Below are 25256 nucleotides of genomic sequence, written 5' to 3'. Positions count from 1 at the left end.
CTACATGCACCCATTGAACATTGGTGAGGAACACGCCAGCACACGAAGGCCACACCATTAACGCATGGTTAGGCGCCCACGAGGAGTATCTTCCGGATTCCGCTGGAGTATCGATATTTCCTCAAAAGCTCGAAAAAGCCCGCATGCTCGCTCGATCGTTATGCTGCACCCTACGGTGCGATCCTCACTGGCTATTTCAGCCAGTTACGCCAGTGGGCGAACGCCATATTCTACAACCACGAGGTGGTGCCACATTTCTCTAACGTCGGCGTTGTGCTGAGCTTCACGCAAAGCCTTTCTTTTACCTCTACCGGGTTGGGTTGCGTACGTGAGGGGATGCGCTTTCGCAAGCCTCACAGAAGGGGCTGTTCACCAGCGGGAATAATTTGGATGCCGCGATCCGAACTTCTCATAACCAACGCACGTAAGCTACGTTAGAATACACCCAGTGAAGGTTTATTGTTTTTTTTTTGCCAATTTCACGAGCAAGCGCGACCAAAATTCCACACAAATCAAACGTGTTCGACCTTTCCGCTCGATGTCATTTCCTATTCATTCAGTGTCCTTTTCATAATACAATTTCTAATCTGGTTGAGTTCCGGGATTTCACTCGAAACCTACGAAACCGTGGTTGGATTTGGGAAATTATAATGCGGTAGTTAGGAAAATCCAATAAAATATAACATATTTATAAGCTGAGACTGAGGATTAAAATTTGCATCTTGATTTCTTTCCCCCGCTTTTTTTGGGTTCTCTTTTTTAATTTATGCTAATAATATGATCATCAAATCAAAACTGTCATCAAGAAATGAAGAAATGTGTAAAAATGGAGGGATTTTGTGGCATAGAGCTTAATTTGTTTTGCAATTGCATTGAATAGGTCATCTACGATCGAAACAGAGTTGACCAAAATTGTTAGAATGAAACCGGTGTGGCGTCCCCTTTATGAAAGTATGAAGAATAATGAAAATCATTGTTATCTGAATATGCATGAGAGTTGTTTATGAAAATTACCATAACGTCTCAGTTTACCCATTGCATTTCTAAAACGATGCCTCTGGCGGCCACATTTTGCAACGGCAAATCTTTCCACAACTCTCGCTCTTGCTTCCGGTCTTATCTCTGCGTAACCAACCGAGAAAAGGGCTCGAATCGGGTGGCCGTGAAAACTGAAACCCATTCGCTTCAGTTCATCCTCTCCACACGTACCGTTTTCAGGGGGAAACGGCCATTTTGCTTCACGTTTGGGAAACCGTTATTCACGCGTACAATGTTAGGCGATCATTGGCGATCAACACGGCGCGAATTCGGTCACACTCACCTTGAACGCCATTAATTTGCCAGCCTAGACGTGAAACATCACGAGATTTGATCGTTTTTTTTTTCTCATTCCCCTCTTCACCATTTAATGGCAACCTTCACGCTCAATCCGCTCAAATTGCCTTCGATCGTGTATTATTATTTATAAAGTTTTTGGAAATGTGGACATCGGCGCGATCGAAGAGCGCATTGTCGCCACTAACGATCGCGTTCAGAAGATCGTGATCTTAGGGGGGGGTGCGTGAAAAACGGCGCCAAAGCTTCACGAATGTCACGATCAAAGAGCCGGTCTGACTGCCTGCCTCGATGAGGGGGCCTCTTCGATCGTCGATCGTAACGACAATTCCGTGTTGTTGCTGTACCAAACTGCGCGTAATTTGTGTGATGTGATGCCCACCGTTCACAAGCCCTCGGATGCACTTTACCTTCCGCGAAGCGCCTCAAGGAGGAGCGATCGCCTGTGACCGCAGGCATAAATACTCGTTTGTCGTTTGTCCTTCGATTCGAGATGGCCCATTGTCATGCGTGACCGGCGCAAGATGGTGATGTGTGCCGAGATAGGAAGGTGCGGTAACCTCTCGCATTCAAAGCCCAAAATTTCCATCACCCTGACAGAGGGGCCACGTCCGGGTGATCACTTCCGGTTTCTTTACATGACAAACGCGATGATCTAGTGCGAGAGATTCGGTCACTAATGAAGATGCCGTTGTGTGTGTGTGTATTGGTCATGTGTTTATTTTTCTCCCCATTTTGTTTGTATCTCTTCCAGGCATCGCTGGCCTCTTTACGGTGTTCTCCAGCTTCATCTTTACGTCGACGGTGCTGAACTTCCTCGGCTGCGAAGTTTCCGATCTAAAGTAAGTAGCATTGTTGTAGCATTTGTAAATGCAACGTGTCGGGTTTTAGCAAATTCAGGGGTTGAATTTTTAACCAGCTTTCATATTTAAATTAACACGCTGTGTGCCACGACAGTTGGGGTAGCGTGACCGAACTGCTCCTGGTACGAAAAAACTTGCAAACGATTTCCTGGTTTGAATCTCCCTGTATATGGAGCTTGCATTATGCCTGAAAAAAAATCGCATCCCCATTTGACCTCCGGTGTGTTGTTTCTGAACCCACAATGGCGCACATGTAATTAGCCGATTTGCTCTGAGTTCAACAACCGATTATGACGTTATGCCAAATTGCTGTTTGAGCTAATTACTGGTCAGCTTCATCATCGCAGTGAGTTGTGTTTGGGAAACACACAAAAATAAACCCCCTCGATGTACGAATCCGTTCTCTTTTAGTGAGAGTTTTGAGATACTTGTGACCTAGCGGAAGGAAGTTGAGAATAGGCCAAAAAAACAGACTAACCATATCTCAGTTGTCCGGTTTGGTCGAGGTTCCCAAACACAATGTACTTAATCAAATCAAACCTTGACGTGCGCGTGCGCGTCGCGTTTGATTGATGCGTTTAACATTGAAACTCTTAATTCACCCATCGCAAACGCTGCAGGACACCGGTTCGGCTCTGCCCAAAAAGCTCTGCTCGGTGCGGGATTGAGGAATAAAAAATTCCACCCCAAAGAAACCTCACAACCTTCGCCGGTGTTTTAGATCTGATTCACGACACGCGTGCGGAACGAAAGCAAAACTCGAAACAAATGCTCGATCAAGTGATCGGAGGTTGCACGGAAATGGCGCCTCGAATGAAGGTGCTAGGTTTCTTTTTTTCTTCTTGTTCTTCTATGACTTAACTTCCTCTCGCGAGGACGTTGTCACTTGACAAAATCCAGAAACGACATACCCCCCAAAATTGGTGGCCTTATTTGCTTCGCAACATTTCAACTAACGCTGGTTTTTTGTTTCGCCGATTTCGTTACAGAGATGCCTTGTTCCTATTCCTGCTGTTGATCGACCTCTCGAAGGCCGGCATCCTGGCCCAGCTTGCCTTGTGCGGTGCCACACAGAACGAGGTGACGATGAACATAGCCCGCGGTATGGAAGTACTCGGACCTGCCCTTACACTCGACACGCTCGTCGAAACGCTGGTGATCGGTGTTGGGACACTGTCAGGTGTTCAACGGCTGGAACTCCTCAGCGGATTCGCCGTACTCTCGGCGGTGGTCAACTACGTCGTGTTCATGACCTTCTATCCAGCCTGCCTGTCGCTGATACTCGAACTAACGCACAGTGGAACCAACCGGGTGCAGAAGTTTGGTGGTGAAAATCTCATCCGACGCGTGCTCCTGCAGGAAGACAGCAAACCGAATCCGGTGGCGCAACGTGTCAAGCTGATCATGTCCAGTGGACTTTTCCTCGTGCACGTGCTGAGCCGGTTTCCCATATCCGACAAGGAGTCGGATGCCGCTGAACAGATCATTGCATCGCACGCGCACGAACATCTGGCGGCACTCAACAAAACGGACACGAACGAAATCTCCGAATTTATTATGCAGTAAGTCTGGCTGACAGGATGATGTGTTACTGCTGCATGGGAAAGAAAACTTATCATCTTCGTGTTGCGCCCGGCGATGGTGTGCGAAAACGTCGCAAATTTCCCCACATCATCTCCCGCTGTTTGGCAATCCCTCGTCGCAATTGAAAAATGTTCCGAAAACACCACTCTACGCGCCTCTGCCCGCACGATTGTCACGCGGTTTGGGTTTTTTTTCTCTCTCTTCTCGCCGCATCATTTGTCGCGAAGTTTCCCGTGCGCTCAGCAACCGGCGATGATCTTGACATAGTTTTTATTTGCGCCACAGCATTTTGTGTGCATTTGGCGATGATGGAGGTTGTTTGCGATCGCGTTTTTTTTATTGTTGTTGTGTCCAGTTGGTCCGTTTTGCGACATTCAAACAGACGATGGTTTTAAATCCCTTAAAAAATGATCCATCGGATGATCACATGATCGCATAAGATCGCAAATTTGGGTTTTTGTTGTACAAAAGCATTTTTCTGTACACTTACGCGGCGGTGCCAACATTATTTCAATATATTTTACGAGCTACCATGCGCCTCCATTGCACTTGGAATTGATCGCTAGGGATCAGGAATCGATTTTACGATCAACTTGTTAGCCACTACGCCTTCACATTGTCCATATTTCATCAGCAAAAGATCATTTTGGCTTGGTTGCAATGTTTGAGCTTTAGATATTTTATAAAAACTATCAATTTCTGCAATCAATGTTGATTTCAATATAATAATTCTTTCTCTCTCACTCTCTCTTCTTTCCTGCAGCTGGTTGTCGATCAGTCTGGAGCAAATCTTCACCTACATCCTCATTATTACGCTGGGCATCAAGTTCGTGCTGTTCGATCGCTACAACCTGTCCGATCATCTGATCATGTCCGTTGCCAACGAACAGGCTGCTGCTGCAGCTGCAGCCGCTGCCGCTGCCGCCGCCGCAGCCGCTGCGCTTAACGAGAGGAACGAAAAAGAACGTCAGGGTTCATTGAGTGGTGTGGTTTCACCACCGGTTACCTTTACGCTGTCCGAATCCATCACCCTCGAGGAAAAAGCCACCCAAAGCGAGCTGAGTTTAATCGGCAAGGGCCGGTATGGTCGCAAGGCACGGAAACACACCCTCGTCGAGGGAAAGCCGTACGATCCGAATCACACCACAAGTGACGAAGAAGACGATGCAGAAGATCCGCTGTTCGACAGCGAGGAAGACATGGAGGAGGAGGTCGAACGAGAGCCGCGTCCACTGCCGGAATGCGTGCAGATTTTGCAGGAAGATGGCGACGGTAAACGTCTGACGGATAGCGAGCTGGAGATGATCGTACGAGCTGGTGGTGGCATATGTCCACTGTACAAGATCGAAACGATCATCGGTGATGCGGAGAGGGGCGTACGATTGCGACGTAACATTATCCTGAAGGATGCGGGTCGAAGTGCGGGCACGTTGAAGGATCTACCGTACCTGAACTACGACTACTCGAAGGTGATGAATGCGTGCTGCGAAAACGTGCTTGGGTATGTGCCTATTCCGGTGGGTTATGCTGGACCGCTGCTGCTGGATGGCAAGAGATACTTTGTGCCGATGGCTACAACCGAGGGTGCCCTGGTGGCTAGTACGAACCGTGGTTGTAAAGCCATCTCGATTCGTGGTGTGACGAGTTTCGTCGAGGATATCGGCATGACGCGAGCCCCTTGCATACGGTTCCCAAATGTCCTGATGGCGGCACAGGCAAAACGATGGATGGAATCGGACGATAACTTCCAGCGCATCAAGAAAGCGTTCGATTCGACGAGCCGTTACGCGCGTCTGCAGGATCTACACATCGCCATCGATGGGCCAGTGTTGTACGTGCGGTTCCGTGCGTTTACCGGTGACGCGATGGGCATGAATATGCTGTCTAAGGGAACCGAACGTGCGCTACGAGACATCCAGGTCGTGTTCCCGGAGATGGTGATCATTTCGCTCAGTGGAAACTTCTGCTCCGACAAGAAACCGGCCGCCATCAACTGGATCAAGGGACGCGGCAAACGTGTCGTCTGTGAGGCGGTTATCCCGGCCGATAAGCTCGAATCGATCTTCAAGACAAACGCCCGGACACTCGTGCAGTGTAACAAGCTGAAGAATATGACCGGTTCGGCGGTTGCGGGCAGCATAGGTGGAAATAACGCACACGCCGCTAACATGGTGACCGCGATTTACATCGCAACCGGTCAGGATCCGGCTCAGAACGTCACCAGTAGCAACTGCTCGACCAACATGGAACCGTGTGGTGAAACGGGTGAAGATTTGTACGTAACCTGCACGATGCCGTCACTCGAGGTGGGCACGCTTGGTGGCGGAACTGGTCTGCCCGGACAGGGCGCTTGTCTCGATATGCTTGGCGTGCGTGGTTCTCATCCGACGCAACCGGCGGAAAACGCGAAACAGTTGGCCCGCATTATCTGCGCCACCGTAATGGCCGGAGAACTGAGTCTTTTGGCGGCACTGGTCACAAGCGATCTAGTCAAAAGCCATATGCGACACAACAGGTACGTGTGTTTGATCGAAAAGCAAGGTTCCAAGGTGTACCAAAGTGCGTTGTAATGATCGTGTGTTTTCTCCATTCCATTGCTTGCAGATCATCAGTAGCAGTCAATCCAAATCTACCGACGCAGGCGATGGTGGCGTCCGCGAAGGGTGGAGAACTAAGCAGCGGCGCATCATCCTAACGGTTATCCGCCAGCCGGACAGGGAAGAGATGACCCTCATCATCATGCTAGGAGGAGCAAGTACTCATTGGCACACGACACGACACGAACACGGTTCATTCATCTATCTGTCGACTAGAGGGTGTCGAGATAGAGGGTTAGGGGCTGGTTTGCTTCGTATCCGTGGCGCAAAACCCGTAGGTCTATAATTTATTCCACAACGACGATGAAGGGCAGCAGCAGCAGCAGAAGCAGCTGCAGTTGCAGGACGAGAGGTCCGTCGAATGGTCACGGGGGTCCCGGTGAACGGATCCACCCGTCGATTCGCACGGTCCGCAGCCGAATCTTTTTCGTTTATTTGTAAATAGCATTCGTTTAAGTTGGCGGCGGATACTTAGCTTGGGCTGAGGTGAAGCACAAACAAATCGATCGGTAAAAAGCTGATATACAGCGTTGTGCAACGAAGGGCTCGATCACCCCTCTGTTCAGGAAACAGGCACGGTACTTGAGCGCGTTGGGGAATGCAATAACATTAAGTGCGTCGACCGTGCATTCGGCTGTAGGGTAGCATGAACTTAACACAAGTGAAACTATGACGCAAGGGGCTTCCGTCGCGGTGGTACGGTACTAAAAGTATAGGTTATATGTTTTCCATATTTGACTCCCGCTGTAGAATGAAAAAGATGCTTCAATCCGAGCGCGAGCTCTTTCGGTGGGAGAAATGTATGTCACCGAAATAATAGTAACACACCTAATACCGAAATGCTACGCTTGCTTAGATTGAAGAAATGCGCTACAATGTGCATAGTTGGGCCAGCTTTGCCCGTGTATGGTCATCTGGAGACGTGGGTTTGGTTAACATTGTTCTTCATACATACAAAAAAAAATCTAGATAATTTACTGCTCCATTTTAGTAAGCTAAAAGTGCATGTCCCTTCCCCGACAGGAAAATGTTGTTCCTTAAAAAGGTGCAAAAGCCCGGTATTGCGAGAAGTGCGACGTTAAACGCGATCGCTCGCGAAAAAAAAACACCGAGTGCAATGGACAAATAGACAATGTTTCTGAAACGGCCAAGCAATGATGATGCCAGCATCAGGGCCCCGCAGTGCATACATGTGAAAGACAAAATGATTGTGAATGACGGCGCAAGCGGGGGCGTATGGGGTTTTTTTGTCATTGGGAACGAGGAACCTCAGACGCAAGAATGCCTTGCAAACGCATGTATGAGATATTGAGTTTTCGTTTTAAATTAGCAATCTTTAACCACGTCGTAAAATGACAGTCTGAATAAAATTTTTCGTAAATAGAACCATTCGTTCGAAAAACGCGATCTATCACGTCTGGAAAGAAACCGAGTGGAGCGCGGTGAGTTGCATAATCTCTTCAGCTCGGCAAGTGTCATCAATTCACATGGGGTGTGTAAAACGCATTTCAAACAAATCGTTTTCGTTCTTCTCGACATCTCGTCCGTGTATTGTAAACGCGTTCGTCGGAGCTAAGCGATTCCAAGCGTGAAAACCGAGAGGGAGAGAAAATCCGCACAGCACATCCGGCAGCATGCAAAAGGAAAGTGAGGCAGCAACTTCAATCAGCAGTCGTTCGCGTATGCTTATTTCACAGGATGAGCGCCAGTGGAAAAGCACCACGATCAGCAGGAAGGATATCAGCATGCTCGGTAACCTCCAGTTGACATCGTCGGCAGAGATCCTCTGTGCTATCCACTTGATAATCACCGTCTGCACACACACACACTATCCACGACGGGACGGACAACGGTTGGTCAGCATCGGATGCGTGCGTATTCGTACGATCGTAGGATGTTAAAAGTTTCTGCCCATGTACACGCTTGAGTCGGGTTCGGTGCAAGGGATCTCCACGAAACCGAGCTTTGCGTAGAACTGGTAGAGAAACCGATCGCTCCGGTTGATGCACACGTGCACACCGAACGAAGATCCGTAGCAACGAAGGGCCGCCAGCAGCACCGTCACCACGCGCTTGCATACACTCTCGTCCTCGAGGAAATGCTCCTTCAGGATGCGGCAGCACGTCAGCGACGGGTGTTTGCTGAGTACCGCCGCCGGATAGTCGTTCTGGAAGTTGTGAAAGTAGTGAACACTATCGCGCACCATCTGCGCCGTCCTTCCCGCGCTCGGTGATGGGAGTTCGTCGGACGCTACCGCACTGCCGGCTTCCGTGGGAGGATTCGCGAGCTCCAGCGGATACTTGAGACACATCTCCGGTATCCAGCACTGTTCCATGTTCCGGATGAAGGTGCGCGTGTCCAGCGCTGCACACGCGTACCCAACGATCTGCTCGTCCTGGTCCTCGATCACCATGCAAAACTCGGGTGCCATGGTTAGGAATGGGCCCAGGTACCGATCCGCCACCAAGTGCTCCAGCTGACTGTCGGTAGGGCGATCTTCAAGCGCGTCTCCGTCGTTGGCGGTCCGTTGGCAGATCTCGTACAAGGTCGCCTCATCGGTGAAGGTGTACGGACGGATCGAGTACAACCGCACGGCAGACGTTTCGGGCGTTTTGTACAGGAACAGATCGTTTCCCGCGTCCAACGGAATCAATCGTTGCAGATCAGCCACCAAACCGCCTCGGAAGACCCACGGTTCCTGATCACCGGACATGAACATTTCCTTCCATCCTTTGCTGAACCCTGCAAGAGATGCCAACCGATCGATAAACAATCGCACACGAGGCCGTGCGTATACTTACAATTATACCCGCCCTGGGTGTAGGAGTTGATGTTGGGTGGAAAGTTTCCCAAGGATAGCCACTTCACTAAGGCGCTCAACAACGACAGCACGCTCGCGATGTCCCATACGTACGAAAAGAGATCGTAACACAGCTCCTTGTTTGCGCAACGGGATATCTTCCCCGTCAGGATGAAAATGTGTTGGCAAAGGCTCTGAAACGATTCCGCGCGCCTGAGCCACTCCTGGGCGTCACATTTGCTCAAGTCGCGGCCCTCCGTCGATGGACCGTTCGCTTCCTCCGTTATGTCCTCCGGGCCGGTGGTAACGAGTGAAGCTCCCGACGTAGCAGCAGCCGTTCCGAGGCTTCCCACGCTGGTGCCACTTGCCGTGCGTTGTTTCGTCCCCGATCGGTTCGTGCGCTGGGCACAAAGCACGTACGCATTGTTCCGGAGCCAGAAAAATTCGCTCAACAGCTGCAGCGCCTTCGAGCCGTGTTCGAACGGCAGATAGAACAGATCGCATAGTAGCGTGATGTCCGCGACGTTTATATCCTTCTCGTGTCCGTTTCTGAAAGCGAAATTACGACACAAACAACCAAATGGTCAAATGGGGTAAAGGGGGTGTTTCGTTCACCGTTTTTCGCTGATGTACTTACTTATCTTCGGCCATTTCTAGCGACGTATCGGAACCCTCCACCTGCATCGTGCCGGAGCAGGTCTGGAAAAAAGGTGCCACATTATCACGATTTGGCGCGTTGCCCTCCACCGGTGCGTCACTTACCGATGTCGTCTCCGACATAACGACATCATCGAAGTGCGTTTTAAGCTGATGCTTTGGAGAGGTCAAATTGCTACCACACTCCATCGGCTCCGGTACGACCGATCCGGTCGCTAAACCCGCAACCGCAGCATTGAACACACCACCGTCCGCCTTGTCGTCCTCGTCCACCATCTTATCGGCGGGTGGTGGTTGTGGCTGACTAACCGTCACCTGCTCATCGCTGACCGTCATCTTATCGTCACCTCCGTCCAGCTCCTCGCTTGCGTCGACCATTTTCACCTCGTTCTCGTCCAGTTCCAACATTTTCGCTTCCTGCACCGAACCCTCGTCTTCCGCGATCGAGCCCGACCGATCGTCAAGCTTAGATTCGTCCCGTATCACCGCGTCACCGTCTAGCGCCGGAAGCACTCCGGTCGAAACCCCATCGGGGGACGCTTCGCTTGGGCTCGTTTTGTCTATGTCTATGCTGGCCGCGGGTTCGCTATGGACCACCACCACCAGGTCCTCGCTTTCCGCGGGCTTGATGTTGAGCAGCGGCACCGGAATACTGGAGATCGGGATCGTCGCCGGGATGGCAATGTTGCTCACCGCGGCGGCCACCGGATTCGGGAGAGATTCATTCGTCACCACCTTGGTGGCCGAGACTAGCGAGTTCATGATCGGGTTGGGCAGTGTTTCGGCGGCATTCGTCACCGTGCTGCAAACGTCGGCAAACAGCTGCAGCTGCGTGGTGTTCACTTCCGGCATCGGGAGCACCGTGGCAGTGGTCGTCGTTGTCGTACTGGTCGACGTCAGTGTCATGCACGTGTTCACCGACGGTATAATAGGAATGATTGGCATCACCACTAGAACACGAGAGGCAGATAAGATTAACCCGAATCACGAATTAGTGTAAGCCTGCAAATTCATCAGTAACATCTTACTTACTCGTCACAGCAGGTTGGGGTTTGGTGATCGGTCCCCATGCTTCCTTCTCCTGGAAAAACTCCGGCAACCAGTTGGCTATCGCGTTCTTCAACGCCGACCGCGGATGGTACACGTTCTCCGACAGAAACGCCGGTGCGTCGCCCTCGCATATGCCCTGCTCGTTCTCCGTCTCCAGCTTGATGTCCGAGGAAAGCGAGCTCGCAATTTTCGTGTCCGCGCTACACTTGCTCCAGTAAGCCAGGGTTTGTATGGCAATCGCGTTAGCGTGGAACTCACAGTTAGGATTTGTTACGACACCCCGCAGCAGCGGAATAAGTTCCGGGGAACGGCCAGCGTAAGGCCCCAGGAACACTCGCTTCTGGTCGTAATCGTTGGCGTGCAGGTTGTCCCAAATCACCGGTGGCCTCTTCAGCACCTCCGTAATCTCCTCGATGCCCTCGATCGTTAGCACCTTCGAAATGACCTTCGGACCCGTCCACAGGACGTCGATCGCTTTCACCAGCTTCGAACCGAGTGTGTTTAAATACTCCGACTGCTTGACCGTTGGGACGGCACGGGTGCTGCAGTATTGCGTGGGACAGAACAGGAACCGAGGACACTGCAGATGGTTGAATATCTCGTTCGTGACCGAAACTTGTGCGTGCGCAAAGCTTTGGAAAACCTCTTTGTCGGGTTTCGACATTTCAGGCTCGATGTCGTCGAACAGCAGGGCGAACGCCTTGCACCCAAACTGCGATACTTGATCGAGCTTTCGTTTCAGGACACCAACCTCCTTCGCGCTGCTGTACGTGATATCGAGCCCGGGCGAGAGGGCGTAGTAAAAGTTGATTCCTTGCTCGTGAGCTGCCGATATCAGGCCGGTGAGATGGTCCGCCTCTTCTACGGTGTACAGCTCACGCCAGTACGCCCGGTGTTTGTAGTCGTCCTTGGGAGCGTAGATGTACGAATCCATACCCCACTGTTTCAGCTTACGGAACAGATCCTTGCGCTGCTCTGTCGTCCATGGTCGACCGTAGAATCCCTCCACCACACCACAGATAAACCCGGTGCCGGGTGAGTCTTTCTCCGTGGCCGCTTCCACCCCGTCGGGGACTAGATCGTTTGCGGAGATGGCATTAGCGGGGGCACTAGCAATGGCGATTGCATTGCTCTCGACCAGCGGTACATCGGAAAGAGTCGCGTCCGAAGGAGTGTCTGCAACGGCTTCAGCCATGTCAGATCGGTATCGAAAGTACCTAGACTCGTCGCACCGTGTCGTGTCTGTATCCACACGCGGGGATTATCGTGCAGTGTAGTGAAAATTCACACGGGTCTTGCCACCAGTTCCCGGTTTCTTCACGGTCGTACGCAAGAAGCTACGCAGAGTCAACACGAATACGCGTCATGTACTACCTCTTATTTGCTAGCGGTAGCGTGTGTATGCCAAATAAACGAAACGTCTAGCAGCTTTAGCCCGCGCGAAGAGCGAAAAATCAAATCACATTCAAACGGCAAACAACTCTTTTGCACTATTTTCCGTGCACTATCTTCTGACGAAAGACGAAAACTCAGTTGGAGACTTTTGACGCGCTAGGCTCCCAATTGTTTTGACAGTTCACCCTCAGGAGCAGCAGACACATAATCTTCGCTACTCCTGACACTGTGTGTGGTAGGAAAAATGTCAACAATCGAGCTGGACAAACAGTTCACCGATTCCGCCGGTCCGGTTCTCGATGGCCACCGCAAACCGGCGTCACTTTCCGGGAAAATTCTCATCGGAATCACCGGTACACGTTACCCTGTGAATGGCTGTGTGTTAGCTAAGTTTGTAAGTTTGAAAACGTCTCCATTCTAACACGCTCGCTTCAGGTGGCATCGCAGTAGGCCTATCCATCGTGTGCTTTCCCTTCGTGGCGCCGGCCCTACGGAAACATTGTCTACCGTTCGTTCCTGCCACGCCGAATCAAATTAGGAATGTGCTGTCGTTCGTAAAGCCATCGGCCAACGGTAGCCGCCTGCTGGATATCGGATCCGGAGATGGGCGCATCGTTATCGCTGCCGCACGTTCCCAACCAGGGCTAAAATCGGACGGTGTCGAGTTGAATCCCTGGCTGGTTTACTACTCGCGATTGGCCGCGCTACGCGGTGGTGTGCTGAACAGGACCAGCTTTTTCCGCAAGGATCTTTGGAGATTCAGTCTTACCCCGTACGATCATATTGTGATATTTGGTGTAGAGCAGATGGTAAGTACGGTCCCAGTGGGTTTGCTTTTAGACGTAGTATGGTCTCGAACAACAAAAAACCGTAGCTTGGATTTTCACCTTTTCTTTTCTTCTTGGCAGATGGAGGAATTGGAAAAGAAAATACTATCGGAAAGCGCTCCTGGAGCAACAATAATCGCGTGTCGTTTTCCGTTCCCATCCATGAAACCTGTCGAACGAATAGAGGAAGGCGTCGACTCGGTGTGGGTTTATCGGCCAACGAAACAGCAAGGCGTGATGTAATTCGCATCAAAAAACCAATGTTGATCATACTCCAGTTTAGCAAATGAATGCGAGGCGCGTTCTCGTTACTTAGTGTTATTTCTGCTTTTGTTCCATTTATTGATCGAAGGGTAAAAATTCGTCGCCAAGCACGTTTACCTTACTTCCATATGTCACATTTGTAATACTAATACGAAAGAAAACATTTTTAAACAAATACCGTCATTTCGAATGTGCATTGCGACGGCCGCGCAAATTCTAGTCTACACTTACGAACGCATGAATGAGATAATAGCGGAATGATCGGCGAATTGAATGCTGATGCTCGTGTGCCAAACACGGAACAGACTTATTTCCTATTCCACGGGCACTTCAACGTTAATTTGCTCCCGGTTTTGATTCCACTCGTGCAGATCGATTCCAAGCTGAGATTTCATCACTTTCAACGTGTTGCCGATGATTTGTTTGTGATAGACTTGCCGTATGGTGAAGCCAATTTTGAGATAAATTTCTCGCACATCCTGATCGCACTCCGACGTTACAGTTTCGATCGCGTACAGTTGGCTATCAGCGGCGTGCTGCAGTACTCGCTGTATGAGGTATTCCGTCACCGGTGTCAGACCGTACTTTGGGCTGACGGCTAACCGGGTTATGAACCCGGCATTATCCATAGCCAAATGGTTGCGGCAACTTATCGTACCGACAATGTTCCTTCTCATCTTTCCCAACTCTTGCTGCACTTCCGGGCCGGGACGATCCGTGTAGCATCGTTCGATTTGCAACGCCTGCGCTTTTGTTGACACCGCTAGCAGTGGTTCGTAAATTTCCGCCACCCAGCACAGTTTGTTCGAGCGCAGAGCGAGCTCGTTCGATTTATTGTAGTAACTGCCGTACACTGTGAACCATATCAGCGCTATGACGCAGGGTATGGCAATAGCGCACATGTATAGGGGAATACCGAAGAAGATGAACATAAGCGCCCAACCAAGTACGATCAGCTGCAACGTTATCTAAACGGAAATCCAAAAACAAAGCCCATGTTAGAACGTCGTTGAATCACGCGTAAAAACGTGTGAGAATCGGTATATTATTACCAGATGTTTACTTTTTTTCTACCGTATTTTAAAACGTTCCATTCTGCCAACAGTAATGAAATAAAAGCAGGTGAACAGAACCACTTGCCCTCTCAGCTGCTGGGATCACTTACCTCGCGAAATAAGCACGACACAAACGCTTCCCAAGCTCCGGACATGACGAAATCTCTGATAAGTCGCTGCAACGCAGCATTGTCCTGGCTTTCGTGCTTGCGAATCACTACGAATGGTTTCACGTTTGTCGATGGAGCCATGGCAAGAATGAGTCAACGATGCCGGTCAAAGTTTCCACACGCCGGTTCGCATCGGTGCTGCAAAAATTAAATACACCAAATATTAGCAAACGGGACACCTACATGGTATCTTCAAATTATCATTTGTCGTTTACGTTTGAACACGGCTGATAAATACTTACCCTCGACGTCGTCGTAGTTCTTATGGTGAACCACCTACGATGTTTTGTTTACGTGAAATACCGGTGCTGAAAGCGGCACTCCTTACGTCAGTGAATAGACAGGTACAATCAATTGTTAACTTTAAAAACAACACATCGTCGAAGTATGCACTTCCAAACGTTAATTAAGGTTTAAGTATTTAAAACAGTTTGAGAATGGACACGGAATAAAAGCCTGAAATTATAAACAGATAAAATAACATTCGAACATATATTTTACCGTACCTGTAGCTTTAATCTAATTATAAATTTGTGTACATTTTTTGTTATAAATGTTCATTATGTTAAATATTGCCCCTCAAATTGAGTTTAACGTAAACCACGCAACAAACAGTTTATATGCCGAGAAATGTTCCTACGCTTGAAATATGTACATGCCTGTGCATTCTATTACTGCATAGTGAAACGTCAAAACAAACATGCACCAATGCACTCGGTGAAATGCATCGAACCACTATGGGCTTGCCAAAAGCTATACGGACAAATGCATCCGCATTTTTCTTTCACTGCTCATGGCAGCATTATTTTAGTGAAAGTTTTTAATGTTATACTACATTGAATATGAACATGATCATGAAAAATCTGTATCTTCAATTCCTTTTTTGATAATCTTCGTGTACGTAAACTTTTGAAAATATCGTTAGGCTAATTTGAAAAACACGTGACCGCAAGTTGAAAATTCTCACGCATGAAATCAACGTATTGTTTGATTGATAAACTTATGTATTTTATGTATAAATATGCACATATGCATGAAAAATATTTTTAATAACTCTTTGTAATGGTAAAGAAACAAATTTTCATCAAATCAGGCACGTGCATCGGTTTAAATATGATTTGAAGCATAGACCCCAAATATGCTCTCAATACCAAGATCACTTCATTACTATACGAAATATAGCAACAGATGAAAAATTAATAAATTAAGGACGAAGACTAGGAATCAAATTAACTTGTGATACGTTGGGGAAGACAAACATGTAACATTTCATCGTCGCTTTTTTTTCACCTGTCTTGTACATTGAACCGGGGTAAGAAATTTAAATGACTGCAGAAAAAGCTAAACATATCGAAAATATGGAAGAGCAGAACGCTGACTTTTCGGTTTCAATTTATTATTTTATGTAAACGTGACAAGGGAACTTACGGCAAATTCCTATGCTTACTGAACTAACATATTACATAAGCTCAGATGAATTAATTATAGCTATTGTGTCATTGAATTTGATAAAAAAATTGTACTACTCAAAGACCGTTTACGTAATGTTTTGTTCAAATTCGATGACGCAAAAAAGATAGTTAAATAAACTTGTTATATAGCCTTGCTAACACGTTCCACACGTTAGAAGTTGACTGGTTTATTTAGCTTTACTGCTGAGTACGAATTACGAGCAGAAATAGGAACAGATTAGAAATGCAGAACTAACGTACTTACTGTAACTGTAATTTTATTAGCAATCTCACTTGAACACCATCGTTCCTAAAAAAAATGTTCCATGATCAATCATGTGAATGGTGGGCAAATGATTCAAATGTCTCCGAATTTCGTAGTAAATCGACGTTACGCTATTCCATCGCTGATTTGTTCCTAACAATCACACACAAACACATGAAAACGGTCAGCAACTATCATTATCGGTATTTGCTGAAATCATATGATCACTTCTTTTCTGCTACACCGACTGCATCGTAGAAACATAAAAGCCATCCTTAGCGAATAAACTAATCCCTTTCCCAACCCCTCTCTTAGCGTAGAAAACTCCAATAACCGATCCCGTGTTGTTTTTTTTTCGACTATTGCGTTTCTATTTCAGCTTCATTTTCACAAACAAAAGAATAAAGGACACATTACGCGGATTGGCGGAGAAAGTAAAATTGTCCACAAGCGTCTCTATTGCAGTTTTGAGGATTTGGATGGTGTTGAGTAGTTGGTCTCCCTCCTGAGAATACATATCTTTACATACACTTTGTTCTTTGCCACCCTGCCGAGACCCGTGACCGCGAAATGATGAAAACTATCCCGATAAGAGCAGCGCCAGGTTTCTCGACAGCGGAGACACACATCGCACACGCAATTGCGTTTGGTGGCATTCTGAATGGCTGGGTGGATAATTGTTAGTTTGATTTGAATTGCGGACCGTTGTTTTGCTTTTTCGTTGATTTCTCGCCGGAAGCGCCAAGCGCACTGGTGGCCATCGTAACACGTCCCGAGCTGCCGCTATCAGTTACCGTCGTCTGAGTGCTTTCCGCACTGGATGACTGTGTCGTTGTCAGGGTCGTGACGGGAGTAGCTGTTACATCGGCAAATACCACAGCCAGTGGGTACCGTTTCTGGCACAGCTTCTTGAACGCAGCTAGTTGGTCTTCACAGGGGCCAAAGTAGCCGGACTTCAGCAACAGGAATAACTTTGTTGCTTTCTGTTAATTGTACCAAAACCAAAAAAAAGCAATCATTGGAAAACTCAATAAAACAGTTCGTATATTTTCTACTACGGTGTTACTCACCTCCAGAGGAACCTGCTTCAAATCAACACCCGTTAGTAGACCAAGCGCTTCATCTCGCCGCTTCTCGTCCAGTGTATACATTATTTTAGCCGCCTCATATACAGCTTCTAAATTGTCACGGTTAGACTGCAGATAGGCATCATTTAACGATGTAGCATTCTGCTGACCATGGAACAAATTTTCTCGCTCGCGATCGATCACTATACGGACGCTTGGATCAACGGCGTTGTCCGTGGCAGCGAGGCGTTGCTCAAGCACCCGTTGGAACCGAACAATGCAACCGTGAAGAATCGGATTGCTGGCATCGATTTTTCGAGCACGTTTCAAGGATTGCAACATCAACAAGAGCTTGTTACGGCGCAGATAAATTTCGAACGCCATCAGATGCGTCTCGATGTTGTCTTTGGCCAGCATCTGCAATGGCTTCAAAAACTCTATCGCCTTCTCCAGTGGATCATCTGGTCGAGCTAGTTTCTCCGGTACCAGTTCGTCCAGCTGAGGCGCCTCTGGATCGGCACCATCGTATAGTTGCTTCCTGATATGTTGCTCCTTTTTCTGATTTTCTTTCGATTGAGCGTTCTCCTGTTCGGCTTTCTTTTTTTGCGCTTTTCGCTGCTTGTTGCGTAGCTTCTTCAACTCTGGCGGTGGCAAATTTTCTGTGAATAAATTTAAAAAAAAAGACGCATTATTATCAAGATGATGCCGATTATTGTTACATTTTAGACGCCACTTACCAATATCTAGTTCTTCTACTGCTGATTCAGCGGCCAATGGTTTATCGAATAGTCGCAAATAAACCTAAAAATAAACAATTAATATATATTAGGACGGCAGATGATAAAGGTACACTGATTGTGTTAATGATTCCACTCTTATATTGCTCATTTCAGTGTATTATTGACCGAACTTAGTAACTCAATAACTAAGAAAGATTTATAGTGTAGAGTAATTAAATTAAATTTAAAGAGCAATAGTGTATAAATAAGGAATGGAATATGGTTATAACGTTACAAATAGCATGCCAAAAAGGTTTTTAAAGAATAGTAGAGAAATTATTCGTTTGTAAACACGTTTTTCAATTCACATTCCATCATAAAAGCCACAATAGAGTCCAGAAGCCAGAAAGTGAGTAAGTGATCGAACAGATCATTTCGAGCAACATCCACTGTTACATTTAGAACATTTACCTCAATCGCACACTTTGCCGCCTTGAAATAGAACGGATGTCTTCGCAAAACGTCCTCCAGTCGCAACAATCCCACGTATGACCGCAAGGTCATTTTGCGCATGCAGTACGTATGAAAATCGAACTGATCCTCGATTATCTCTGAAAAGTGTCGATCTACTTCGTGACACTTTTTCAACGCGTCGCCCCACTTTTCGAGCCGCTGGTAGCTTAGCGCGCACTCCGTCTGGAACCACATGCACTGCATTTCGTTAAGGTTCTCCATCGCGGATACACTTTCACGCGTAAACTTTGCGCAGATATCTTCCGCCTCCTCGATCTGATTGGCACGTAGCATATACTTAGCGCATTTCGAGTTAATGTACCGATCGGCTGTATCGAGACTCTGAGCCTCATCTAGCCACTTAACCGCTTCTAACACGTCGCCCGCGTGCTTGTAGATTCGGCCCTTGGTTACAAACAGCTCTATTAGCGTGGGCGTGTGTTCGATCGCAGCATTGATGAAATCAAGTGCCTTTTCCGACTCTCGCAGATAGTCGTAGTGCTGTGCGAGGTAGTACATCGTCCACAGGAGCGCTGACGCCGGTTCCTTGCGTAAGTCAGCATTGGCGGCGTCTTCGGCGGAAAAGAAGCCGCTACTTGTTAAATTTTGATAGTAGCATTCGACGAGCTTGCCAATCGTTTTCACCTTCTCTTTGTCACGGTACAACGAGCGAAGATTTACGAACAACGGCGGTACTCCTTTCCGTAGGTTTCGTCTTAAATGCTCGTCGGCCAACGCTCGGAACGTGTCGCCGTTAGCGATGTCAAGCGGTAACCGCCTAGCGCAGAACGATTGCGGATATTCGCTTTGCATCGCACGGTACGCCTGGATGAGGTCCGACGCATTAGAAAGCTTGCTGGCTTCCATGTACTTCAGATAATATTCCGTGTTGTCCGGATTCCGTTCGATTAGTTCCTTGAAGATGGGTACCGCTTCCTCGTGACGACCAAGCTTAAGGCACAGTGCGCCCATCGATTCCTGCACGGCCAACTTGTCTAGTATCTGCTGCTTGTAATTCTTCAGATGCTGCAGCGCTTGCTCGTAGTTGCCGGCCTCCTGAATTACATTGTTTTGGTACAGCAACAGCTCGCTATGCTTGTAATCGAACGTGTCCATGGTTTGCGACGAAAGGAACGTCTCCAGTATGTTCATGGCTGTCTCGTAATCTCCGAGTAGATGGTAACTCATTGCAAAGCCAATCCAGCTGGCATGCTGGGAGGGCCGAAGCTTGAAGAGCTGGTGCCGCGTTTCCCGGTAGCCCTCGAGATCGCGCATTTGAATTTGCAGCAGAGACAGATCGCGCAAGATCTGTATGTTGTCCTTCTCCCATTTGAGCGCGTTTCGGTAGCACTTGATAGCTTCGTCATACTTCTTGTCCGATCGTTGCAGCAATCCGTACACGTGCCAGCAGACGTGGGACTTCAGATCGTTGCGCAAACCCCGGCGCACATGGTCGTACGCCTCGTCTTTGCGCCCGAGGCAGTTTAACGTTAAACCTTTCATGGCGAGCGTTTCGCCATGTTCCGTGAACTTCGGGTTCGTAAGAATTTGCTTGGCCAATTTCAGTCCATTTTTGTATTGTTTCATTTCGTAACATTTCTAAACCGGAAGAAAAAAGGAAAGTAACTACATATTAGTAAAAATTGTCGACCGAATGCAACGCTGCACTTGAGCTGCATTTACTAATATCACGCGAAATCGGCAAAACACTGGGAGTTTTGGTGCTTTAAACCAGGAAAAAGACAGTTCGTTTCGACGAGGGTTTCAATTTCCCTGTAGACCCAGTACATTCGCGATTATTTTAATTCATATGTTCTTACTTAACTCTAGCTGACTTAGAATTCTCTTGACAGAAGACACTATTTTGAGGTTAGGAATAAAAAAACGGCACCTCGTACTGCTAGACTCAAAACAAACCTCAACCAAATGTGCAATTAATGGGAGTGAAATACTCAATGTATATATTATACACGGACAAGTCATTATCAAACATTTTTTACCGGTATGTAATGGGAAAAAGTACTCTACATGGGTAGTTTTGCCGCATGCAGATTCGATTTTTCACTCTCAACACTCGTCGTCTCTTTCTGTAGTACCGTCTACCCGTACGCACACTATGGTTCTGCCATCTCTCTCCCTCGCACTAGATTGTACTGTCCGAGCTCATCGGTTCCTTTAACTGGCCGCCCCACGTTGGGACGAACTTCAGGGCCAACGCTAAATAGTTCTTCACTTACCAGTATCTTACGGAACAGGGCACTTTCCTTCGGTGGCAAAGGATCACTGGAAGGCATTTTGCGGTGTGTGTTGTTTTCGTTCTGTCAGAGAAATCCAATCCTCAACTCAACGAACCCAACACTAAGAGTCCCACGGGAAGGCGAAGGCGCAGAACGAAGAACACGAAGAAGCAGCAGTTAATCTCGTCGGTCGCGCACGTTCACTGTAAGGGAGCATAAGCATAGGGGTGCTGTGAAAAGGCTACTACTGGCCAACGAAAAGCTGTTCGCTCTTCACCACGGACACCACGGAAAATGACTGCCCAATTAAGAACAAGGAATTTTTGCAATCGTTCTGACAGAAGCAGGCGACCCATCCAGTGTTGGGAAACTGCACTAATATTAACGTTTTCTCGCCACTCGTAACTAGAACGCTCCTAAAGCACTCATGCTCGCACGAGAACACTAGCTTAGAAGCAGTGAAAGATCGCACGCACCTGTATCATCCAACCGATCCGAAAATAACGTGAACCCACTAGATTCGCAGCGGTATCGCGGAAACAAATTCTCTTCGCAGCGTTCCTAGCTGTCACTTTGCGCTCACAATTGTCAGCATGCTCGTAGCAGGAGTGCAGTGGGTTGGATCATCGTAAATAGGGGTGTCTAACTTGTGCTATTTCTAATAATCGAACTCATCTACATACGGCAAGGCCGTTCTTAAATGAATAACAATGATCGAACTTTACATTTTAAATCTTACTTCATGAAGCAGGTAGCTTGAACTGCGTAAAATGTTGTAACTTTATCTAGATTTTTACATATTTCCCTGCATACGTATTGTAATTCACTTGTTATTGATTTATACGCACCATTATGAATTATTCCGATATTTGTTCATCTTTTAAAATTTAAATTAATCTAAATACATTACGCGTCCCTGAGCTTCGTGTCACTGAACACTAAATGTATTGAATTTGCTAAAAGAAAAGCTATAGTTTTTTATTGCATGTGATTCAAAAGTTTTGAAGAGCAAACTATCATTGCGATAATTCCTGTTGACATTACGTCATTTGCCAACCTTCTCAACTGATAGTAAAGCCACCAATGCGTATTAAAAGATAAACATTCCGCAAGAGTCTGATATAGTGTTTTTGATGTGTTCGTCTATTCGTTTACATTAAATAAAGTGAATGTACCAAACGTGCATGTAAGAAGTGCAACCTTTGAACTCTTTTGGCCGAGAGCGTTAGAACGAACCTGTCATGTCGTCGCCTCTGTCCGAAATTCAAAACCTGTATGAGCGATACGTAAAATGGGTATCGGGAAATCCGTCCTCTTTGGCGGACGTGGAGCTGACCGTAAAATGGCTCTCATACTTCGTAGCCGGTACGGATTTGTTATCTGTATATGTTATATTCATTGGTATTCTAAAGGACACCGTTAAAAACTATCTTACAGGGAAAATAAACAATTCGTCCGCCGTTTCCGAGCTGGTGTATTCTTTGTCGAACTTACTCGTATTTTTTAATGACCGCATCATCGAGAAAGCACACAAAAATGTAACGGAGGAAGGATCCGCTCTTGGACGACACCTGAAGATGCTGCTGACGACGCTGGAGTATTGTGAAGTATTTATCGAATTATCAGCCCACAAAATTTGGGGCACCAGAGGACGGTGGTTTTTTATCGCAGTTATACAGATCGTCAAGTAAGCAGACAAGAATAAAAAGTGTCTTTATGTTATTCACCATTGACCATTATTCTCACTATTTCAGATGTATAGGCAGACTTGCGCTAACACTGTACTGTAGAAATACTAAAATTGTGCACAATCCACCGATTCCCGTGCTTGATCGAAAAAATGTGCAAGCAGCCAATCCAAGCGAGAATACCTCCTTCCGTGACAATTTATCGGAGGACAGTTCCGGAATAGTCCTTAAACGGTCCGGGCGCGTTATGCGGAAGGTCAACTTTTCTCCTCCCTTAACGTCTAGAACGTGGAAACCGCCAACCATAGGGAATCGAACGAACCAACCGGTTGCATATGGTGGCAAATTTCTCGGTCCCGCCGAGATGCTCTACATAGTCAAACCGATCGTGCATCTTGCGAGCATGAGGCGTTTCGGTATTAAGAGCTGGACCAGTTACATTGTGGCGCTCGCACTTGACAGCGCGAGTCTCCAAATGTACTATAAGAAACGTGAGGTGCTGTCTAAGGAACAACGCGTGGAACTGTCTCGCAGGTGTGTGGCGATGTTGCTGTACCTACTTCGGTCACCATTTTACGATCGTTACACGAAAAACAAGATCGCCAGCGTGCTCAATGGTATCGGTAACAACGTGCCACTGACGGGCACCGTTACACGGTTCATACTTTCCTACATTCCGCACTGGCAGGAGACCTATTTTTACATGTGGTCGACGTAGAACAATTCACGGTTATCACTAGGGTACATTTTTCTTACGATAGATGCATATGGGTGTTGTTATTTTACTGGGGTTTACAGTGTGGGGCAGTTTTTCACTCAGCATATTGAATAAACGTTGACCATCAATTGATACATGTCTCAAGCATGTTTTTGTTTCGTTAAGAGACATGGCCTGGGAAAAACGCATCCTTTCTTACTTCTGCTCTCCTACATGCACACACATGTACGCCAAACAGTAGATGATTGAAATCAATTCAGTTCAATTTATGCTACTCAACGCAGGACCATTAAGAGATAACACTTCACGTTCGCATCAAGCATCGCACAAACAGTGAACACTACGGATGCATAACGCAGCAGGATTTCACAACAAACGAAAATCAGACCAGACGCCGGTGTCCTATCCATGCTCGAAGGCAATATGGGATCAGATTGCAGGAAGCAGCATAACGGAAAGAAAATTGAGCAATCGCAGCAAGTCCACGATTTCTTATGCACCATGAGCATCGCTTGATTGGATTAACTATGGCTAATAGCATAACTGTCTTGGCTTGTGAAGCGTAGAGAATAAAGTATATGCCCCTACAATGCAGATATTTTGCTCCTCAAAATAATGCAATACATGACGAATATTGTATTCCGTTTAGTAGAATGTATAACGTATTTGTATTTGAAAATCGGTTGCACCAAGTTTGACATAGTTTGTAGTAAAAGAAAGGAAAAACTCCTGCATCATTAGCTCGTACTAGCAAATGCAAATGGCGAGAAAAAAAAATAACTTATACATACTGTAAACATTGCACACGTCTGAGTTTTTGCTGAGCCGTAGAAATATGCATTTCCCACCTAGCTGCAGTTGCGATGTTGCAACTGTTATACCTGACCGATGCACTTTTCACAAGTGACACCGTGTGGGGGTTCCAAGTGTGTTTCACTTCCTCCTGCTCCGGAACGGTTTGAATGGTGGTGGTTTCATTGAAAAACTGCATATAAGTATAGGGCTAGTATTGTGCTTGCTTGCTTGCTTCTACCAAACATGACTCACTGTGTGATACAAAACGCACAAAATAAATGCACCCATTTCTGCGTGACCCAATTCGAACGTAAGCACTTTCCATTAGAACCCTGCGAATCGCAGACGACTTGAAGGAAGGCGAATAGGTACGCAACTCCTTCTGGTTTCTGTTCCCGCGTGGACAAAATTTCATCAAATGGCACAGTTTCAAGCCACAACCTTGGGTTTGTCGCACTGTAAATTATCTACGCACAACGCAAATAGGCCCAGCGTACGCTCTATATGGGCCAACAAAAATTGCTATTGACCGCAGAAACGGGCGATTAGTTCCAGTTGCGCCCGTACGGCTTTGTGCAAGCGAATCGTGAAATGCACCGCAATAGACACAAGCGTCACACCCCACTATCTTGAACGGGGCACCCTTTTACTTTCGGGGTGCGAATGGTAATTTAGTAACGGATCGATTTCGCTCAAATTTCGGAAGCACACGCCTTGTATAAATTGAATTTGACTCTGTTGCAGACCAGCGTGAAGGCCAGCCGTCTTGTTTGTAGGGAGGCATTCGCTGGTTTGGTAGCTCTGCTGGTTTAGGTGAATGTAATGCGATGAAGCTTGCCAAAATCTTAAATCTGGCTCCGTAGACAGGGATACAGTAAGTGGTATGATGCATTAATTTCAGAACATCTTAGGTTTGGTTTCTTTTGATATTATTCTAATGACTGACTATTCTTTTATCAAGCTTGCAGCATTACTATTAATGATACATCATTATGTTAGCTACTCGCTACATGGTTTGCCTTACAATTTGCTCAAACCTGATCATGTATACTGATCAATGGCTTTGCCCGACAGCGTTTAATAGATATTGTATCGTTTTGTTTAAACGTGAATGGTTAGTAAACTTCAATCAAATGGTTAAAATTCTTCGCTTCAAAAGCTTTGTTAAAAGGTCTGGTCTGTTCAAAGTTTAAATGGTATTAAACT

The 25256-nt window shown here is 47.0% G+C and overlaps 4 protein-coding genes across 4 annotated transcripts; 2 read left to right on the top strand and 2 right to left on the bottom strand.

The window, feature by feature from the left end:
* The first annotated feature begins 2094 nt into the window (after window positions 1-2094).
* On the top strand, window positions 2095-13423 carry LOC128731183 (ATP synthase subunit C lysine N-methyltransferase). Its single transcript, XM_053824286.1, has 5 exons — window positions 2095-2177; window positions 3188-3613; window positions 12609-12634; window positions 12717-13090; window positions 13190-13423. Exons 2-5 carry the CDS (start codon window positions 3285-3287, stop codon window positions 13349-13351), a joined length of 891 nt encoding a protein of 296 aa, XP_053680261.1. The 5' UTR covers window positions 2095-2177; window positions 3188-3284; the 3' UTR covers window positions 13352-13423.
* LOC128731184 (uncharacterized) lies at window positions 13423-14877 on the bottom strand. The gene is made up of 3 exons (XM_053824287.1): window positions 14840-14877; window positions 14538-14735; window positions 13423-14340 (listed from the first exon to the last, which is right to left on the bottom strand). Exons 2-3 carry the CDS (start codon window positions 14676-14678, stop codon window positions 13687-13689), a joined length of 795 nt encoding a protein of 264 aa, XP_053680262.1. The 5' UTR covers window positions 14679-14735; window positions 14840-14877; the 3' UTR covers window positions 13423-13686.
* Window positions 14878-15986: 1109 nt separating this feature from the next.
* LOC128730592 (N-alpha-acetyltransferase 15, NatA auxiliary subunit) lies at window positions 15987-21415 on the bottom strand. Its single transcript, XM_053823666.1, has 6 exons — window positions 21326-21415; window positions 20850-21052; window positions 18571-20211; window positions 18118-18181; window positions 17384-18039; window positions 15987-17296 (listed from the first exon to the last, which is right to left on the bottom strand). Exons 2-6 carry the CDS (start codon window positions 20904-20906, stop codon window positions 16994-16996), a joined length of 2721 nt encoding a protein of 906 aa, XP_053679641.1. The 5' UTR covers window positions 20907-21052; window positions 21326-21415; the 3' UTR covers window positions 15987-16993.
* Window positions 21416-22090: 675 nt separating this feature from the next.
* LOC128732234 (peroxisomal membrane protein PEX16) lies at window positions 22091-23276 on the top strand. Its single transcript, XM_053825406.1, has 3 exons — window positions 22091-22214; window positions 22287-22536; window positions 22604-23276. Exons 1-3 carry the CDS (start codon window positions 22091-22093, stop codon window positions 23253-23255), a joined length of 1026 nt encoding a protein of 341 aa, XP_053681381.1. The 3' UTR covers window positions 23256-23276.
* Window positions 23277-25256: the final 1980 nt, after the last annotated feature.

Source organism: Anopheles nili, chromosome 2, assembly GCF_943737925.1.
Source record: "Anopheles nili chromosome 2, idAnoNiliSN_F5_01, whole genome shotgun sequence".
In the NCBI taxonomy this organism is placed as follows: domain Eukaryota; kingdom Metazoa; phylum Arthropoda; class Insecta; order Diptera; family Culicidae; genus Anopheles; species Anopheles nili.
The sequence above is the reverse complement of the archived record's forward strand: the minus strand, read 5'-3'. Positions and strand labels throughout refer to the sequence as shown.

Coding starts and splice junctions, on each gene's coding strand:
- LOC128731183 (XM_053824286.1), top strand. CDS start 3,285: ATGAACATAGCCCGCGGTATGGAAGTACTCGGACCTGCCCTTACACTC. Junction 3,614..12,608: donor AAGCTGATCATGTCCAGTGG/ACTTTTCCTCGT, acceptor GGCGTCACTTTC/CGGGAAAATTCTCATCGGAA. Junction 13,091..13,189: donor TATTTGGTGTAGAGCAGATG/GTAAGTACGGTC, acceptor TCTTCTTGGCAG/ATGGAGGAATTGGAAAAGAA.
- LOC128731184 (XM_053824287.1), bottom strand. CDS start 14,678: ATGGCTCCATCGACAAACGTGAAACCATTCGTAGTGATTCGCAAGCAC. Junction 14,341..14,537: donor TGTCGTGCTTATTTCGCGAG/GTAAGTGATCCC, acceptor ATTTCCGTTTAG/ATAACGTTGCAGCTGATCGT.
- LOC128730592 (XM_053823666.1), bottom strand. CDS start 20,906: ATGCCTTCCAGTGATCCTTTGCCACCGAAGGAAAGTGCCCTGTTCCGT. Junction 20,212..20,849: donor CCCTGTTCCGTAAGATACTG/GTAAGTGAAGAA, acceptor CTTCCGGTTTAG/AAATGTTACGAAATGAAACA. Junction 18,182..18,570: donor CGGCAAAGTGTGCGATTGAG/GTAAATGTTCTA, acceptor GTTTATTTTTAG/GTTTATTTGCGACTATTCGA.
- LOC128732234 (XM_053825406.1), top strand. CDS start 22,091: ATGTCGTCGCCTCTGTCCGAAATTCAAAACCTGTATGAGCGATACGTA. Junction 22,215..22,286: donor GCTCTCATACTTCGTAGCCG/GTACGGATTTGT, acceptor ACTATCTTACAG/GGAAAATAAACAATTCGTCC. Junction 22,537..22,603: donor GCAGTTATACAGATCGTCAA/GTAAGCAGACAA, acceptor TCACTATTTCAG/ATGTATAGGCAGACTTGCGC.